The sequence below is a fragment of the Argentina silus genome (assembly GCF_951799395.1).
Source record: "Argentina silus genome assembly, chromosome: 21".
Taxonomy (NCBI): domain Eukaryota; kingdom Metazoa; phylum Chordata; class Actinopteri; order Argentiniformes; family Argentinidae; genus Argentina; species Argentina silus.
Genome location: NC_139675.1, coordinates 8900414 through 8919072, shown reverse-complemented (window position 1 = coordinate 8919072; position 18659 = coordinate 8900414). Strand labels below are relative to the sequence as shown.

Genomic DNA, 18659 nt, shown 5'->3' with positions numbered 1-18659 from the left:
TCTATCCCAGACTTCCCTTGTCATTTAGAGCTCTCCAACATCAACAAAAAGCAGGCAGGGAAGAAACTGCTGGGTGAGTTCCTATCACACACACACACACACACACACAGAGATGCACGCGCACACACTTGAATACTTTATTTGAGTTCGCAGTAAAGCATTACATCAAAGAATCCAAAATATACAAAGGTCATCCAGATAGTCATGGATGCAAGTAGCACCGTCTTTGCCACACAGCTGAGCTTCTCACAACAGCTGACACAAAGCAATGTCTTGCAAGCTGCTTGGCTTCATTATTTGGGAGGCCAGGGGGCTCGGAGCTGGTAGTTTTTTCTGACGTGTTGTAGAAACACACACACCCACACGCAGACACACTCTCTCTGACCCCAGCTGTGTGTGTGTGTGTGTGTGTGTGTGTAGGTCAGTACCTGCCAGCCTGTGATGAGCAGGGCTTCTACAGGCCCCACCAATGCCACGGCAGCAGCGGCCAGTGCTGGTGTGCCGATCGCTATGGCAACGAGGTCGCTGGCTCGCGAACCCACGGACCCGCAGACTGCGGTAGGTTTCAGATGACGCTGTGGTTGGTTCATCGATTGGCTATACCGTCACGTGATTGGTGGATGGATTGGTGATTTGGATTCCTTCCTGTTTCCCGGTCGGGTAGGCGTGGTGTTGGAGTCCTCCGGAGACCCGGGAAGCGGAGACTCACTCTTCTCTGACGACGACGATGACGATGATGAAGATTCCTTCGTGCTGAACGACCAGGCCGAGATGGACGCCGAAGACGATGAAGATATGTATGACGATGAAGACGATGATGAATATCTGTCGTAATTCTATTTTTCTTTTTCTTTTTTTTTTAAGGAAACAAAAAAAGAGAAAACAGTTTGTTTGGTCAAACCGCACGTTTCAAGGTGATTCCCTGAGGTCTATACCTCTCGTACTAACAGCCAATGCACTACTCTTTATGTGTATTGTTAATAACTTAATACCAATATTCCTGGTAAAACGTTTATGATTTTCTCTTTCTGTTTGATCTAACGTACTATTGGTTAACGCGGCTGTTCCCTGTTAAGAGTCGCCCAATCAGAAAAAAAACTTAAAGGACCAATATAGCCTAGCGTCTACCGACAGCCAATCCTGAGCTGTGGATACAGTCACATGTGCAATGACCCCTCTCCTCATTGGACAAGTCAGTGTCCTTGTCTTCTAGTGTGTCCTGTCCTTGTTAAGTATTGAGCGATCTGAGGCATACGGCACCATGTTAAAGAGATTCCCCCCTCTCTCCCTTCTTCCCTCCCTTCCTCTCTTCTTCCCTCCCTCCCTCCCTCCCTTCCTCCCTCCCCACCTTTGTCCATTATCTTGTTTCCCTGTCTCCCGGCAGGGTGTCGATATTGTAGATAAGAGATTATTGCACTCTTTAGGTGAGAGTTTTCTTTTGATCCTGATTTGCCAACTAAAACTGTGTGAAAAGCAGAGAGGACACCAGGGGGAGGCTGGTAGAGGTCGAAATCGGAGGACGGGCTCATTGCAATGCATGGAACGGAATGAGGAATGGTATCACACACTTTGTGTTTGTTACCATTCCTCATTCCATTCCATTCCATGCATTACAGTGAGCCCCGTCCTCCGATTTCTACCTCCACCAGCCTCCCGTGGTAGATACGCTTTAGGAGAAGAAAGACTAAAGCGCAGTTTGCAGTTAGATAACAATCAGTGCAGACAGCCCCTAGCTGCTCCACAAAAAAAGACCGTAAACAAAGACAAATCACGCCAATGGCCTCGATACAGGAATAGCCAAATTGCTCTGAAAGGAAAAAAAAGATTGAAGTGTTGAAGAAAAAAAATAATTAGAATCTATTTTTCTATTTTGCATTGTTTCTATCATGCTGAAGGTGAAACCCGATTGGTTGAAGCATGTCCTGTACTGAGTGAAGTTAGATTAATTCTTTAGTATTTAAATCTTTTGGTAATTTTAAAATGGAAATGCTCTCTGTGTAAGAGTTTAAGTCTCATGCATGGACAGATTAAACCACACATAGTCAGACTAAAACTACTTTACCCACAATCCCTAGAAAATGTATTATGGAACTGGATAGTGGCCCCTTTTTTCTTGTCTGTGGGGTCAAAGGTATCGTTAATGCTACGCAGCATACAAGATGGTTTTAATGTATGTACAATGTTTTGGATTTGAGTAGAGCATACAGTATTTAAATGTTTGAAATCATAACATGACTAAGTATGTGATATAGCTCAGCGTCTCTCTCTCTCTCTCTCTCTCCCTCTCTCTCTCTCTCTCTCTCTCTCCTTCTCTCTCCTTCTCTCTCTCTCTCTCTCTCTCTCTCACACACACACACACACACATACACACTGGTGCACTGCGAACCTGCTGTGAGTGTCTGGTAGGACTATAGTAGAGGTATGGTGTGCCTTTTACTAGTAGAGCTGTGCACAGACACACAGGGGAAAGCATGCATCAATGGGCTAGAAATACTGGAGTTCACCTGACATGAAACACTTCCTAAGAATGACACAAGCCTGTCAAAGCAGAACGACTCGTTATTAGTACCAAGATCAAGATACGGTCAAATGTTTTGATGTGTTTAAAAAGTGACGTTCATCTGATGTCACTCTTATGTCACCCCAATGACAGGTTATGAAGGCCTTATGTCAGGTCTCCTCCAATTAACTGTTACTTAGTTTATGATGTAGAGAAGCACACAGATCCTATAGATAAGACGTTCAGACCAACAAACACATACATTTGCTGGAGTTAAGAGTGTTTTTATATATTAGCACAGTGTCTATACGGAGCATATGGTTAGCAAGAGTTATAACAAGGTATTCTTACAGTGTATATCTTTCATTTCATTTCTACAGTTTGTTTCATACACGTGCTGTAACATGGGTTAAAGGTTTCTACTGGCTGGAATGCTCTGGTATCATATCATTTCAGATTGTTCTGCTTGTGGACAAAGGGTCACGGCTTCCGTTTTACTTTCAGTCAATTCAGGATGCGATTTGAGAAAATCGGATTCAAGAATTGAAAAGTGCCATTTATTTTCAATTAGGACGTTCCCTATGCTTGAATTGGCACTTTTTGGAATGGACTGAATTTGGATTGACTGAATTTGAATTGACTGAATTTTAATGGAATCTAAGCCCAACCCTGGAACAGGTTGTTGTTTCTATGGCGACGATGACAAAGCTGCCATTTTGGATAATTATATGTCCACATTCAAAGGAAACTCACTTTGTCATGACTGGCACAGTAAACAACAAGTATTGTTTTAGGGAAATGATACAAAATGCATTTTTTACAGTGTATGTATGATTTGCTGAAATAAAAACTATATTGACCAAAGTCTGCCCGAATGTCTATCCTGTAACAGTAACTTGTAATGTGTTCGTTTATTTATTTATCAATGTATTTATTCCACTTTGTTTACACAGGTACATCAATTAAGAACAATTTCTTATTCACAATGATGGCCTATCAAGGGGGGGGAGCACAGCAAAGTACACTTCACAGAACTGCAGCTATTGCAAACTGTCACAGATCTAGAATCAGTTTACCCTCCCCAAAATGTAATGTTCACCATAGGGTAAGAGTGTAGGACTGTCTTTAGAACAGTCTCCAGGGCAACAGCACCCTTCTCCCACAAAGGTCCCCGTTGGTATGTCCTGCTGCAGTGGATTCTGGGTAAAGCAGCACTGCTGCATTATGCAGGAGGACAGCAGGTGAATATTTCATGTGTCACTGTTGCCCTGGAGAACACACACACTCATACACACACACACACACACACACACGCCTCTGGCCAAACCAAATTAGTGAAAGAAAAGGCAAATTCACTGACCTGAAAACAGGAGTGAGGTTTTTCCTCTGAATACTGCAGCCCTTCCACGGGCACAGGGCCACTGCTGCGGATGGAGCCTGGGGGGATTCAGACAGTGTGTGTGCGTGCATGCGTGTGTGTGTGTGTGTGTGCGTGTGTGTGTGTGTTGGCAACAGGAGCTGTCAGCAGCCTTAGATGGGAAGTTACTGTGTAAATATCAAACATGTTCATTTCACCCATGTCTTCCTGTTCCTCGGAGGGATAGTGCTGACCAAAGAAATGACCTCAGATAGGATCTCTATGGTGCTGACTTCACAGAGTCTGGCTCTGGCTTGGTTCTGGATACAACCCATAAACCCCTCTAGTAAAGTGATCTGCTCAGGTGGATTTACTGTTGAGTCCAGTAACACTGCAAGTGCTAAGGTGTAATGTCCATTCTAACCCCCCCCCCCCCCCCCCCCCCCCCTCTCTCTCTCATACAGAGTTGTTGGCCTTAGTAATCCAGACTTCCTCTGGACTGTTTCCTGAGGCTGTTCACACCACTATGTATGAGATGTGATAGAGAGAGGGCGTGACCAACAAGTGCTGTATATATTCTGGCATGTTCTGACAATTCCATTCTATTCTATACTGTACAGTCCGTCTACTGTTTAATATCAATCTGCCACCATTTGACATAGACAGACTGACATAGTCATGGACTGTCTTCCTACTTACTTTCACCCGTTCCAATCTCTGCACTTCCTTCTCTCTCCCCTCTTTCTTCCTTTCTTTTTTCTTTTTTCTCTCTCTCTCCCCCCCCCCCAACCACCCACCACCACCCCCTTCTCCCTCCGTCTTGTTTGTGTGTGTTTACAGCGGTAGTGAGTCTTTTAGTGCCTGTGTAAATCCCCTCTATACTAATACTACATGGTGGTAGAGAGCTAGCAAGGGAGGGCTACTGGTCCTATAGGGGTTCTGCTGAGACGGCAGTCTCGCTCACTTTAATGTGAAAGTCATTGTTCGTCAATACACACTCTGTCACACACTCTTGCCCGCGTCAGCGTAAAGCAACACACACACACACACGCACACACAGACACACACGCACATGCACACACACATGCACACACACATGCACACCTGCAAACACACACACACATGCACACACACACACGCACACACACAGAACAAGGGCGGCATAGTTAATGGTGGTAAAATACTATAAAATAAATCAAGGGATTCAGGGATCCAAGTAATTAATTAGTGAAAGCATTAAATGACTGCGCTACAAAACCAAAGATCCGTAATTCACAGTGAATTACAATTGCTGGAAAGGACCAACTGAAAGGAAAGTATCTGAGCCAGCACAGTTTGGTTCGGGTTGGCCCTGTAGGGTGTAAAGCCCCAGGGTCAGAGGCAGTAACACAGCGTATGTTACAGTGGGCTGACCACCACGTTATGTTTTGCTGCTGCTTTCAGGGCAAATACTGAGACAAGAAAAGAATCAGACGAAAATTCAACGTGATTATATTATCCAAAAGAGTTGTAAACATCGACAAAGACACACCCAAATGCTTCCCGTCTAGATACTGTTCCTGCCTTCCTGTATTTTGCTGCCTTTCTGCCCAATAATAAAGCTTTTAAGCTCTGCTCGGAATGAACAAGTGGGCAGAAATCACTTAAGTGTGACCCACAGCGAGCCATCAAGCCGCTTTCCCCTTATTCGTGTGTTTTATGGAAATGAACGGTCGTTTGCAAAGAGCTTTCCCTCGTCAATATCTCTTGTTTAATGACTTGATTCCTTCTGGTCGATATTGGATTGCAGTGAGTCAGGGAATAAAACCCCTCAGACAACACCGGACAGGAGGCTAGATCTATACTAGATCTATGCTAGATCTGTTGGGAGGTGAATAGATCTGGTATATAGTAGAGCTGCTGATACAGCTTTCACAGTACAGGTTAACTGTAAACAATACAGATAACAGAGACTTAAAGAGATACTGCGGGATTTGTTTAATTTCAGCCACTAGTTCTAAAAGGAGCGCTCACAAGCCGGAAACAGCAAGAAAGCAGAAGGAAAAGTACCTGATTGGACAGACAGGGGGCACCACTCCACACACCCAGGAACACAAGCTTGTTTTGCAAATGTTTATTGGCCTTAAACTGAGGACTGTGTGGTCTAATGAGATAAGAAAGGTATTAACATAAGATCATAAACTAACATGACAAAGTACACAGTTACTGTAGGCAAGCTTTAAGAGGTCAAATTAAAGAGGACTGAGAATCTTAACGAAATTCCATGGTTTTTATAAAAAAAATAAACAGGATGCATAAAGAAGACACTGCTATCAGTTTAAAATGTATTCAAACCTTTACAAAATGTGCATCATGACTACCTTCCTCTTTTGTCAAAAAGCATATAGAAAAAACAGATAGGTAACATCAAATACAATGAATATGGTGGAAATGGCAGAATAGATCTCTTTGACTGAGTAGTTATGAAGAGGGGTAATATAAAACACAGGCCCAGGTACACAACAACAACACTGACACAATTAAAACAATTTAGGGGAATAAAAACGTGTCCAGTGGGGAAGTCTTCCTCACAGGTGGGTTCTCAATGTGCTCATCAGTGTAATGACATCATCAGTGTAATGACTAGTACTTGGGCAGAGGACTTAATAGCACGACTCATGACACAGGCTTGATCCAAAAGAATAGTATTTACTAGAAAAAGGTTCGGTACACAGGGGGGCAGTCAATCGTAGCGTATATCCAGAAAGGGGTAGGCAAGACCGAGAGTGGTACACAGGTAATCAAATCCGAGGTCCTGGCAGAGAGTCCAACAGTGAGAAGGCAAAAAGGCGAAGTCAAAACGAACACTCAAAGATCAATAACCATGAAAAAACTAGACACTAGGGAGATTCCTGGGACGTATTGACACAGAGGCACAAGAAACGAACTGGCAACGAAACAGAGGATCACAGACTACATACACAGACTACATACACAGACTACATACACAGGGAGTGATAGTAAGGAACAGGTGAAATCAATCAGGGCGGGGCAGACAATCCCACAAGGGCAGATAACAAAGTGACAGAAATTAAAAACAACGTAAGTAAAACAGGAAATAAATGAATAACAAATAAACCAGCCACTTCAATATGCCACAAAGAATTAAGGCAGTTCTGAAGGCAAAAGGGGTCCAACCCAGTACTAGCAAGGTGTACGTAATAAAGTGGCCAGTGAGTGTATTTCCCAATGATAAAATAATACAACTTAGAAACACATCATCTGAATAGGAGTTGAAGCAGGAGTATCAACCTGCACTGACAACATCCTGATGACATCACAGTTTGAGGTTCCTTCATCTTAAAGGATTTGCTGCCCTCTAGTGGTTAGGAATACACTTTATAGAGGAGAGGACAAGGGGATATCTGTACAGCAAAGTGGTTCGATTAGACATTCAAAAGAACAGGGCAATGGCTTTACAACCGAGGAAAAGGCTTTACAACCGGTGAACCAAGTGACCAGCGACAGCCTGGGTATGGAGGGGTCACTCAAAATCCAGATGGACAATACATAGAGCAACCTATAATATGTTTGTTTGTTTCATTTAACATCATATGGTTTGGACTGTTTGTATATCGAGCTGAGAACTGAGACCAACACTTCACAACATTTGTCTGTGAGGTTACATCCACACAGCCTATATAGAAAATAAGGATAAAGTCCAAAATATATTTTCTTACAAACAAAGAACCTCTAGGAAAGTCAGTTACATATGTTTTACCTCAACATCTCCAGTCTACATTGTAGACTCAGTTGACTCCAGTCCATCAGATTCACACCTGAATCCTGCAGGTCGTTGTCACTCAGGTCCAACTCTCTCAGGTGAGGAGTTTGAGTTGAGATTTGAGGCCAATGCTTCACAGCATCTCTCTGTGAGGTTACATTCACTCAGCCTAGAAAGGAAATAGGAAGAATGTACAAAGTCCAAACATATTTATTACAAACAAGCTGAGAACTGAGCCCAGTGCTTCACAGCATCTCTCTGAGAGATTATATCCACTTAATCAAGAGACACAATAATGAACAAACCTTCAGTTAAATGGAAACAGCAAATATAAATGTATGCACATATGGTATTTGAGTTCAACAATCATTTTTTGTGACTGAAACAAACATACAACTCCCCTTCAAATGCATGTGTGTTACTTGACCATGCAGCCTACATGTCTCAACAACCTGGCCCATGCTGGACTCTGGACTCAGAATCCCGGGTTTGACTTTTGACCAAACTATGACCATTATTTTCTTTTGTTAGCATAAGGATAGAAACATATTTCTTGTAGTATTTTTAATTCTGCACTGAAGCATCTTAAAATCATCATTTTGTTCGATGCTTTTTATTGTATCACTACTTTGGTTGGTATACAATATTTACTCTACTCCAAATACTTTAATAAATCCCAATATTTACGTTGTAAATGTCCTGATCGTTTGAGAACAAACATCTTGCAATACGAAAGTCATGAGTCGCGGTGAGTGCCGTCATATCATCCTCTGCTATGGAGAAAAAGTGTTGCAACGCATGCCAAACTAATGAAGGTAAGGAAACACCTGCGCTGATTGCGCTCACCTTGATTAGTGTCAGTCGTTGAACTTGAATTATTGCAGTACATTCGTTCATGAGTAAGGGGCCCGGAGAAATCCTTGGCAACCTAACCTGTCACGTCATTAACATGTACACTGCAGTAATTCAAAGCCTATCCTCAATCTATTATCAATCCTTAACCACTGATAAGATATGTCTTCAACAAGTCACCTCCACAGCTCAAAAAGAGACGAGTACCTGATGAGTTGCAAGGTGCTCTACCATTGGTGGTAAAGGAGTGATGCAAAATATACGCGCCCTGCAAAGAATAAATATTACGTCATCAACGTTTGACCTCGCTGTTGGAAAAATAAGATTTTGCGCCCGTTTGGGATAGCTTTCAAGTGGTGTTAGCCAACGTATTCACAGTAAACTACTACTTAAGCTGTTCGGAAATGAACAGTCGCCTGCAAGAAATCCGCGAGAAACAAAAGCTCAGACGGCAGCTTTTAGCTCAACAGGTAAAACGAGGAAAAAACGTATAGCTAGTTAGCCAGCCTTCTGCTCGCTAGCCAAACACAACAGAGCTCATTCCATTTGACATTGTGTATGGTACTGCTGTCGGCTCCTCCGCCACCTCCACAATAACATGCTCGTGCATAGCTCGATATCCATATTGGATTAACGATAGCTGTCCCATCCTACCTAACTAACTGTGCTAATGTAATGGACATATGAATATTATATGTAACGGTAGCTGATTCTATGGTTATCCATCATCCCCATTGCAGCTGGGAGCGGAGAGCGCAGACAGTATCGGCGCCGTTCTGAACAGCAAAGACGAGCTGAAGGAGATCGAGGAGACCAGGGAGACATGCAGGTAACTTGAGACCTGCAAGCTTCTGTCACCTCCCGAAATATAACTGTTATTCCTTTACATGACGGAGAAAACCTTGCAACACAGGCGCAGACTTGTCTGACTTATGAGACTAATACGAATAATAATGCATTTATTTTGTATAGTGCAAGAATATATGGATACATAAAAAGTAAAACAGAAGCACAATCGGTAAAAACGACAATTAAAGCGAGTTTAAAAAGATGGGTTTTGAGGGATCGTTTGAAGGAGTAGGGTGTGCTGGATTCTGTCATGTGGTTTGGGGGGAGTGTTCCAAAGAATGAGGGCTGCAGCGTTGAAAGCCTGGCCCCCCAGGTCCGGTGTTTAGTCCTGGTGATGGGGACAAGGAGGTTGGCATCAGCTGACTGTATTGTCACAGTATGCGCTCTCCCTGGCTGAACCCCAGGTTCCCCTCTCTCCCGTATTCCTTCCTTCTCCATCACTGCACATATATAGGTCCCATACGGTTTCACCAAAGTTAGCCTATTAGCTTGTGGTCTGATTTCCACTTCAGACTAGCTGGCGACTATGCTTAGAATGTGTCACAGTGATGTGTGGTGACTGTGTTTCTTCTGTAGGGCTTCGTTTGACACGTCCCTCCTAAGCTCTAAACGGAAGGCTCAAGGGGAGGGAGAGGACACAGAAGAGGATGTAGAGGAACCAAAGGTACAACTACGTGTACACACACACACACACTCACTCACAGAGCTTACAAAGAGACACTCACACACCTCAAATTGATGCACACGGTGGACATAGATATAGCTGCCTAAAACATTACCCCACTGTGACCCAGGACCGCAAATATGTTGACGTGTGTGTGTGTGTGTGTGTGTGTGTGTGTGTGTGTGTGTGTGTGTGTGTGTGTGTGTGTGTGTGTGTGTGTGTAGGTTGAAGTGGAGGTGCCACCGCCAGATGAGAACAACCCGTATGACGAGGTGTACAAGGACTCCAGCACCTTCCTCAAGGTAAAATCTCCTTTCTTTCTTTCTTTCTTTCTTTCTTTCTCTCTCTCTGAGGGTCAATTCACTAAGTGTAAGTTGTTGTTAATGTGTTTTTCAGGGCACCCAGAGTCTGAACCCCCATAATGATTACTGCCAGCACTTTGTGGACACTGGACACAGACCCCAGAACTTCATCAGGGATGTAGGTTAGTGTGGAGCCAGTTGGTAGAGGTGTGTGTGTGTGTGTGTGTGTGTGTGTGTGTGTTTGTTTGTTTGGGTGTATAACCCCGCTGCGCTCTGCCCCAGGTTTGGCAGACAGGTTTGAGGAGTATCCTAAACTCCGAGAGCTGATCAGACTGAAGGATGAACTCATCTCTACAACCAACACCCCTCCCATGTAAGATCACATGACCCCACAGTAACACAGGCTTATCAATCACAGTATAGACTAGAGTCAACTTGGAACAGGTCTCTCTTGTTAAATAGATGTTTAATCTCAATGGGATCAACCTGTGTAGCTAAAGGATGAATACAATAAATGTGATTGTGCTGAAACATTTCTCCCTCTATGCCCGCTGTTTGAGAAGTGATTGAGAAATGAAATGTATGTTGTGACACAAGCTGTTCTGTTCAAATTTGTTTGTGTGCCTGTGCTTGTGTGTAGGTATCTACAGGCGGACCCAGAGCATTTTGACATACGGGATCTGAAGTGTAAGTTTGACGTGATTCTCCTGGAGCCTCCCCTGGAGGAGTACTACAGAGAGTCAGGCATCAGCCACACGGAACGCTTCTGGAACTGGGACGATGTACGTACACGTGTGTGTGCGTGTGTGTGTGTCTGTGTGTGTTGAAGATGGACTAATAAGAGAGGCTATAAGACTGTTTTTAATTGTGTTTTTATTTTAATTAAATAAGTCAGTTTGTGTATTGAGTTTTTTTGTTTTCATCTCCCTCTCTTCCTCTTGTTTAGATAATGAAGTTGGAGATAGAGGAGATTTCTGCTCTGCGCTCCTTCGTCTTTCTCTGGTGTGGCTCTGGGGAAGGCCTGGATCTGGGCAGAATGGTATGACCAAAACACACACACACACACACACACACACACACACACACACACACACACTACATTACATTTATTGTCATGGAAAGTGAAGAAACTGGCATTGCTGAAGACATTCCTCTCTCTTCTCTGTCCCTCCTTCTCAGTGTTTGAGGAAATGGGGTTTCAGGCGCTGTGAGGACATCTGCTGGATCAAGACCAACAAGAACAACCCCGGCAAGACCAAGACTCTGGACCCCAAAGCAGTGTTCCAGAGAACCAAGGTACCACACACACACATACACACACACACACACAAACACTTAGACAGTTTCAGCCACGAGTCATTGTTCCAGGTTGGCACAGGTTGCATCACATATAACTGAAACCAGCACTGAACCACAATACCTGCTCAAGGTCCCGTTGAAGTCCCTTTCTACTGTCACACAAGCATAAAGCACATTTTGTTCATAAGTTAGTACATAATGTTCCATTTGAAAATCTTTTGCTGCAGCATGTACATTTCACAATATTCAGATTCATCAGCACTCGTATCAGTAGCCGTTGATTCACTTACTTAAGGCGAATGCACTGGTTGTAAGTCTCGATAAGAGCGTCTGCAAAATGACTGGAATGTAATCTGATGTGATCAATAATCTCTCTCTTTCCTCCCTCTCTGTCTCTCTCCCCTGCCTCTCTCCCTCTCCTTCTCTTTCTCCCTCCCTCCCCCTCTCTCTCTCACTCCCCCCCCCCCTCTCTCCTCTCTCCCCCCCCCTTCCCCCTCCCTCCCTCCATCCCAGGAGCACTGTCTGATGGGGATCAAGGGGACGGTGCGCCGGAGCACGGACGGAGACTTCATCCACGCCAACGTGGACATCGACCTGATCATCACAGAGGAGCCGGAGATGGGCAACGTGGAGAAGCCCGTGGAGATCTTCCACATCATAGAGCACTTCTGTCTGGGCCGCCGGAGGTTGCACCTGTTCGGACGAGACTCCACCATCAGGCCCGGTGAGACACACACACACACACACACACACACACGTGTTTACCACTCCTCTGTCTAACACATGAACTACATTTTTCACACCTTTTTTATACCATCCTAAAATGTATTCCCTATATTTATTCGACATTGAAAAGCTCGATTATTTGTGTGGTGACTGCTATACAGCAAAAGGGCAAAGTTATCTGGAAAGCTAGCGATTTTTAACAAATGCCTCTCTCTCTCTCCACCCTAGCACAGCCAACAGCAGCCCTGTTACCTATTGTGGATAGAAAAACATCTCTTAATTTGGCAGTTTAATAGCAGAAATGTTCGGACTGTATTGAAAAGCACACTGGGCTTTTTTCAAATCCCACGGGTTACCGTGTTACCGTTAAACCGCTCAACCTTAATACATCATAAACTATTTTTCTGTTCAATAACTTGACCCGCGTCGCTAACATCTCTGCCCCTCCCTCCCTCCCTCCCTCCCTCCCTCGCTCCCTCCCACCCTCCCTGCAGGCTGGCTGACGGTAGGCCCCACTCTGACCAACAGTAACTTCAACCCCGAGGCCTACGCCTCCCACTTCTCCATCCCCCAGTCCCACCTCTCTGGCTGCACCGAGGAGATCGAGAGGCTGCGCCCCAAATCGCCCCCCGCCAAGCTCAAGTCTGACCGTGGAGGGGGAGCTGCCAGGGGGGGGCGGGGCGGACCAAACTCAGGGAGGGGGGGAGACAGGGGCCGGGATAGGAACAGACCATTCCGTGGAGACAGAGGGGGGTTCAGGGGAAGAGGGGGGCCACATAGGGGGTTCCCACCTCGCTAGGGCCATAGAATGGTTTTGTGCTCGAAATGTTTGTTTGTACATGTAGTTATTTTATACTTAGCAGCTAATAAGAAGCTAGCTGGACTTGTAAACGAGGAGATATCTTTTGTTGTTTTTCTTTTTCTACCGACCTTCCATTCATGTACTCATGTTGATGAAATGCTCGATGTTGTCGATTAAAAGTCCTCTTTTCCTCATGTTCCGTCATGAATGTAAAACACATTCAGACACGTTTGAGATGCGGTGTGACACGTTTGAGATTCCATACAAGTGCAGTGTGGAACACCTTTCCTCCAACTACTCAAAAATGCGTCCTCCCAGAATGCACCACCAGTGCTGGTTCAAGTAAATGTTCTGTATCAACTGAAAACACTTTCTTCATGCAACCATAGTGGCAAAATACAAGGCAAAGAACAAAACATGTGATTCTTAAACGCTTCAGTGCTGGATTAGAAATAGTACAAGAAATATGTTTGTCTCCTAATGTTATCAAAAGAAAAGAATGGTCATAGTTGGGGCTGAGGTTGACATTTGTTCCAGTTTGCGTCGGACATTCTTGTCAGGGCCCTGACACAGCATCCAGGTGCACGTTCCTGTGTGTCTGAGGGACTGAAACCAGCACTGAACCGCAATACCTGGCTACGGGTTAGGTGGGGCTCTCCTATGCAGTCACAAATAACCAGTTTAGCTAAACTCTAGTCCAGTCTAAACTGGTTGTTGTCATAGTAACTGTTAGGCTAGTGGAAGGGGGGGTATCTGGGCAATGAAGATGAGCGTCTGAGGCCTTGTTTGTGTGTTATGAGTAAATGTAATCTGATGAACGTTCATGCTGGTAGGAGGTATGTCAGACGCATCAATACAGTCTGGTCAATAGCAAGTAGGAGGAGTGTAGATGTATCTTATACTGTATGTTTGTACCTCAACTGTCACTTGACTTTCACATGTCCTTTCACATTGTTAGAGGAGCCGTACGGAGAGCTGATGGGAAAGAGGTCACAACGGTGAGTTTGCTTTCTCTGTGTGTTACAGATCTGACCTGAATTGAGATGCGTGAGGTGCAGTTGATTTAGCTTATTTGGTGTTTAGGGTGGCAGGGTTCCCACTTTTGAGAAGAGGCAGTCGCAGCAGAAACCTAAAATCTGTGTTCGAATTGGACAAATGCAGGTGGTACCTACCTTATTTTTTAATTTAAAAAAATTCTCCTGTGGGGCCTGAACATGACACTGATTGACCTTAAACGCCATATAAACACATTTACATTAGGACTCAATCCTTACAGAGTTGGTGTTGTTGCACTATCTATGAAGGCATAAAGACCATCACATCTTCCTATCTCAATTTATCCATCGTGTGTTTTGAATGAATGACAGGAATGTACAGTAACATGTTTCTGGCTGTGCTTCTGCTGTGAGTGATGAGATGTGGTTCATTATCTGATAGAGGAATCAAACTGGGGGAGGATGATATGGCAAATAATACGGAAATGTAGATAATGAACTTGGCTAATCCAACATTCCACCATGTCAGTTTATAAATGTATTTTTATTGAACAGTGACAAGTCTATGGACATCCCAATATACTTCAGACATCGTCACACTGGCAGCCAACTTCTTAACTTTGGCCTACTGTAAAGCCATAGCGCTTAACAATTATGTTCCAATATTCTACCAAGAGCACAGAACGCTTTTTTGAAAATGTCGGGAGCATCAACCTTTGCTCTCGCTCTGACACTTCTCACTCACAAGCCCAGTGACTCTTTAATAAAGCAATTTCTACAAAGGAAATGTGGTCTGATTCCTCCATTAGTTAGACAGTGGAACAGTGCGGGGAGAGCGGAACATTGTTTGAGTGAAGAGCATAAATTCTGACCTCTCAGCTCTCTTCCCTTCTTCTTACCTGCAGGATTCAGGAGTGAAGCTGCTCTGTGATGGACTGATGGAGTCCACACTGCAGACTAGAGACACTGAGGTCAGTTCTGTTGGGCTCTAGGAGATGAATGAGCAGGATCTTGATTGTGATATGCAGTAGCCTGTCTGTAGCCATTATAATGCATCTTTGGGATTGTTTAAGATATGAATAGAGTACCCTTCCATTTTTTTTAATTTCTCCTGATAACTGTAGAAGCATCAATTGACATGACTGCCTCCATGTAACAAATACATCAATGTGCAGCAATGCATACAAACAGTAAACCACTGAAGATGAGGAACATTTAGAAACTTTCATAGAGTGAAACTATTTCCACAGGTTGTCATTCTGTGGAGTCACAGAGCCAGGTTTTGCTGCTCTGACCTCAGCTCTGAGGTCAAACCCCTCCCACCTGAGAGAGCTGGACCTGAGCTACAATCACCCAGGAGATGAGCTACTCTCTGCTGGACTTAAGGATCCTCCATATAAACTCCAGACATTCAGGTAAAAAAACGTTACGTAGTTGTTTACCGCAGTAAAATGAGTAATAAACTCTACTTTACACTATTCACATTGTGAGATTTTCAGTAACTTCTATCTTTTATTGTGTTTCTATTACAGCTTTCAACCTGGAGGAGAACGCTGGTTGTTCAAGAGAAGATGTGAGTCTTATTTGCTGTGAAAACCAGACAACACCGCTATCCTATGTATATGATACAGTAGCCTGCAAAACTGTGCAACCTGTTTTATTTACTTGCATGCTTTTTACATATTAATCACTTATTATCATTAATCATTAATCATCGTTCAATGTTAGTCATTGTGTATTTGTCTTTGTTTCCCCAAATCAGATGCTTGTGAGCTCACACTGGACCCAAACACAGCAGACACACATCTCTCTCTGTCTGAGGGGAACAGAAGGGTGACACGGGTGAGAGAGAGGCAGCCATACCCTCATCACCCCGAGAGATTTACATACTGGGAACAGGTGCTGTGTAGAGAAGGTCTGACTGGGTGCTGTTACTGGGAGGCAGAGTGGGGTGTGTTGGGTTCTATAGGAGTGACATATAAAGGAATCAGCAGGAGAGGAGAGGGTAACGACTGTCTGATTGGATACAATGACAAGTCCTGGAGTCTGCACTGCTCTAATAACAGTTATACTGCCTGGCACAATAATAACGAGACTGTCATCCCTGTCCCCTCCTCCAACAGAGTAGGAGTGTTTTTGGACTGGCCAGCCGGCACTCTGTCCTTCTACAGCGTCTCGTCTGACACACTGACCCACCTGCACACATTCCACACCGCGTTTACCGAGCCCCTCTACCCTGGGTTTAGGCTCGGGTTCGGCTCTTCATTGACCCTTTGCCATGTAAAACAGCGAAGTCTTCAATGAAGCTAGATGAGTTGTGGTGTGTATCGCCCTGTTCTGTTGAATGTTCTATCTAACCACTTTGCTGTACAGATATGCCCTGTCCTCTCCTCTATAAAGTGTGTCTATTCCTAACCACTAGAGGGCAGCAAATCCTTTAAGATGAAGGAACCTCAGTGAAGGTTGATACTCCTGCCTTAACTTCTATTCAGATGTAAGTGCATGCTTGATCATTTGGTCCTTGTGAAATATGTGTAGGTGTATAGTACAAACAGATGCAAACAGATAACCAAATGTAAATGTGAATACATACATTGTCACTCTGTTTCAAGGTAAATTATGCCTCCACTGTAAATTATGTATATATATGTATATGCAGATGTATTATTATTATTATTTATTTTTTTGGTTTGTTTCTAAACTAGATATAAATAATAGTGATGTCCATATATATTTTTTAATCAGAGCACCCTTGTAAAAAAGTTTGCGGTGGGGTGGGTTTGTCCAGGCTGGTGCACTGACCGAGAATATAACAGTGACTTTGTTGTAATGATAATGACTTTCTCTGTGGATCCCAAGAGCGGAGATCAGAGGCTGTAAGAGTACAGTATGTCCAAATATACATTATATACAATAACCTATATATATACATATATATTCTATATTCTATATATTATACATACAGTTATTTATTTATTTATTTATTTATATATATATAATTCCTACCAGCCGTTTGTTACTGCCTCTTTTGATCCATTGTCAATAAAGAAAACATTTGGTCCAGAGTCCTTGAAATAAAAAGGCTTTGTTAGTGAAGTCTTAAGTCGACAGCCATTTTAGCAGTCACCACCTGATTGGACCACTGTGACCAGCTGAAAGAAGACTGCCCTCCTGATGCCACCTTTCTCCACCTCCCAACCCACAACACTACCCCCTCACTCTTTACTCTGCCGCCACACACACACACACAACCCCACCCCGACTCCTTCATACTTCACACACTTCGTTTCTTATATTTGACTTGAAGGTTTGAGGAAACATGTTCAAAAGCATGTTCCAAACATAGCTTACACACCATCACTGGGGCTTGAACCTCTAACCCTGTGATGATGGGGCCAAGGTACTAACCACACAGCCACGACTCCTTCACACTTTACATACTTCGTTTCTTTTATTTGATTTGAAGGTATATATAGATATATATATATAGCAACGACTGGGGGGACGCTACAGTGGTCTTTAGACAACTGGGTGACACACACAGACACAGGGCACACATGCACACATACAAACACACACAGAAACATACACAAAGACCATGTAATATTTTAGTTAAAGTTAGTTACTCCAAAAATGTGAGAACATGAACTCACTGTCATAACCCTCTGAGCTCCCCAGGAGTGTTTGAATGATGACATCACCCTGCCCCTCACAACACCACTGCCGTGCCCCTCCAGCCAGCCCTTGTTGGAGCCCAGCTGAATGTCATTGCCAATCAATCAGTCATCCACTACAACGGCCTTGGAAGAAGTTGTTGTCTTCACCAAACAAGTTACAGTAAGAAAGAATTGTTTTGTTTTTGTATGATTGTGTTTTAGATTTGAGTTTACTTGAGTTGCCTCCCTTTTTACCTGTCTTTTTGGCTACAGGGATTTGGCCTGGGAGTTACATGAAAAACATTTACTGCTACCTGCCTTTGACCCTCCTTCCATGCTGTTCCACTCAAAAGTGTTGTGAGATATAATTTTACAGTGTAGTTGCATGTGGAGTTTTACACAGTTGTGATGCATTGCCTCTGCTCTCGAGCACTGCTTGCTAGTCATGGTTCATACAACCTCCATTCACAGTCTAGGATTCAGAACATAACTTGCTAGAAAGGTTTTTGACTCTCCACCACTCAGTTGATTGTTCAACTAGTAGCAATGCATGAGAAGCGAGGAGGACAAGTGTTAAAGGGGTAGGAAGATGTTAGGCAGATATACATCATCATCAAAGTGTTCCTCAACAACCCGGCTATGTCCACTAAAGAAAACAGATGTAGATACAGGTGCAGTAGTGAGTTGCTCTGGGGGTTAGATAGCCTTGTCTATAAGGTTGTGAAGAGTGGCTGTTATGTTATGCGCTGTTGAGTGACAAAGTCTCTGTCTCTGAATGTAAGGATTGTAGGTTTGAATCTGGGTACAGTCCTGGGGTCAGTTTTCCGAAAGCTTTTTAGCTAATGCAATATTGTATCCCAAATGTCAGGCCCAGTCTCTCCTAGATCAGCAAAG

General features: G+C 43.7%; 3 protein-coding genes across 3 annotated transcripts in view; all 3 read left to right on the top strand.

Annotated features, from left to right (window-relative positions):
• The window catches only part of spock3 (SPARC (osteonectin), cwcv and kazal like domains proteoglycan 3), a 19140-nt gene extending 15776 nt beyond the window's left edge, over window positions 1–3364 (top strand). Inside the window, exons 9-11 of the mRNA XM_083693295.1 lie at window positions 11–73; window positions 421–558; window positions 665–3364. Of these exons, the coding sequence (XP_083549421.1) occupies window positions 11–73; window positions 421–558; window positions 665–834 (371 nt within the window). The 3' untranslated portion in view covers window positions 835–3364. The remainder of the gene's footprint in view (window positions 1–10; window positions 74–420; window positions 559–664) is intronic.
• A 5418-nt stretch (window positions 3365–8782) lies between these two features.
• On the top strand, window positions 8783–13306 carry mettl14 (methyltransferase 14, N6-adenosine-methyltransferase non-catalytic subunit). The gene is made up of 11 exons (XM_083693293.1): window positions 8783–8942; window positions 9213–9301; window positions 9898–9985; window positions 10210–10287; window positions 10382–10469; window positions 10570–10660; window positions 10928–11069; window positions 11234–11326; window positions 11467–11583; window positions 12100–12310; window positions 12807–13306. Exons 1-11 carry the CDS (start codon window positions 8877–8879, stop codon window positions 13109–13111), a joined length of 1368 nt encoding a protein of 455 aa, XP_083549419.1. The 5' UTR covers window positions 8783–8876; the 3' UTR covers window positions 13112–13306.
• LOC310821314 (uncharacterized protein) lies at window positions 13260–17169 on the top strand (the record flags this gene model as incomplete). The annotated part of the gene is made up of 6 exons (XM_083693310.1): window positions 13260–13456; window positions 14073–14112; window positions 15015–15080; window positions 15360–15524; window positions 15642–15682; window positions 15872–17169. 4 exons carry the CDS (start codon window positions 13260–13262, stop codon window positions 15471–15473), a joined length of 417 nt encoding a protein of 138 aa, XP_083549436.1. The 3' UTR covers window positions 15474–15524; window positions 15642–15682; window positions 15872–17169.
• Between the last annotated feature and the right edge of the window lie 1490 nt (window positions 17170–18659).

Coding starts and splice junctions, on each gene's coding strand:
- mettl14 (XM_083693293.1), top strand. CDS start 8,877: ATGAACAGTCGCCTGCAAGAAATCCGCGAGAAACAAAAGCTCAGACGG. Junction 9,302..9,897: donor GAGACCAGGGAGACATGCAG/GTAACTTGAGAC, acceptor TTTCTTCTGTAG/GGCTTCGTTTGACACGTCCC. Junction 11,070..11,233: donor GCTTCTGGAACTGGGACGAT/GTACGTACACGT, acceptor CCTCTTGTTTAG/ATAATGAAGTTGGAGATAGA.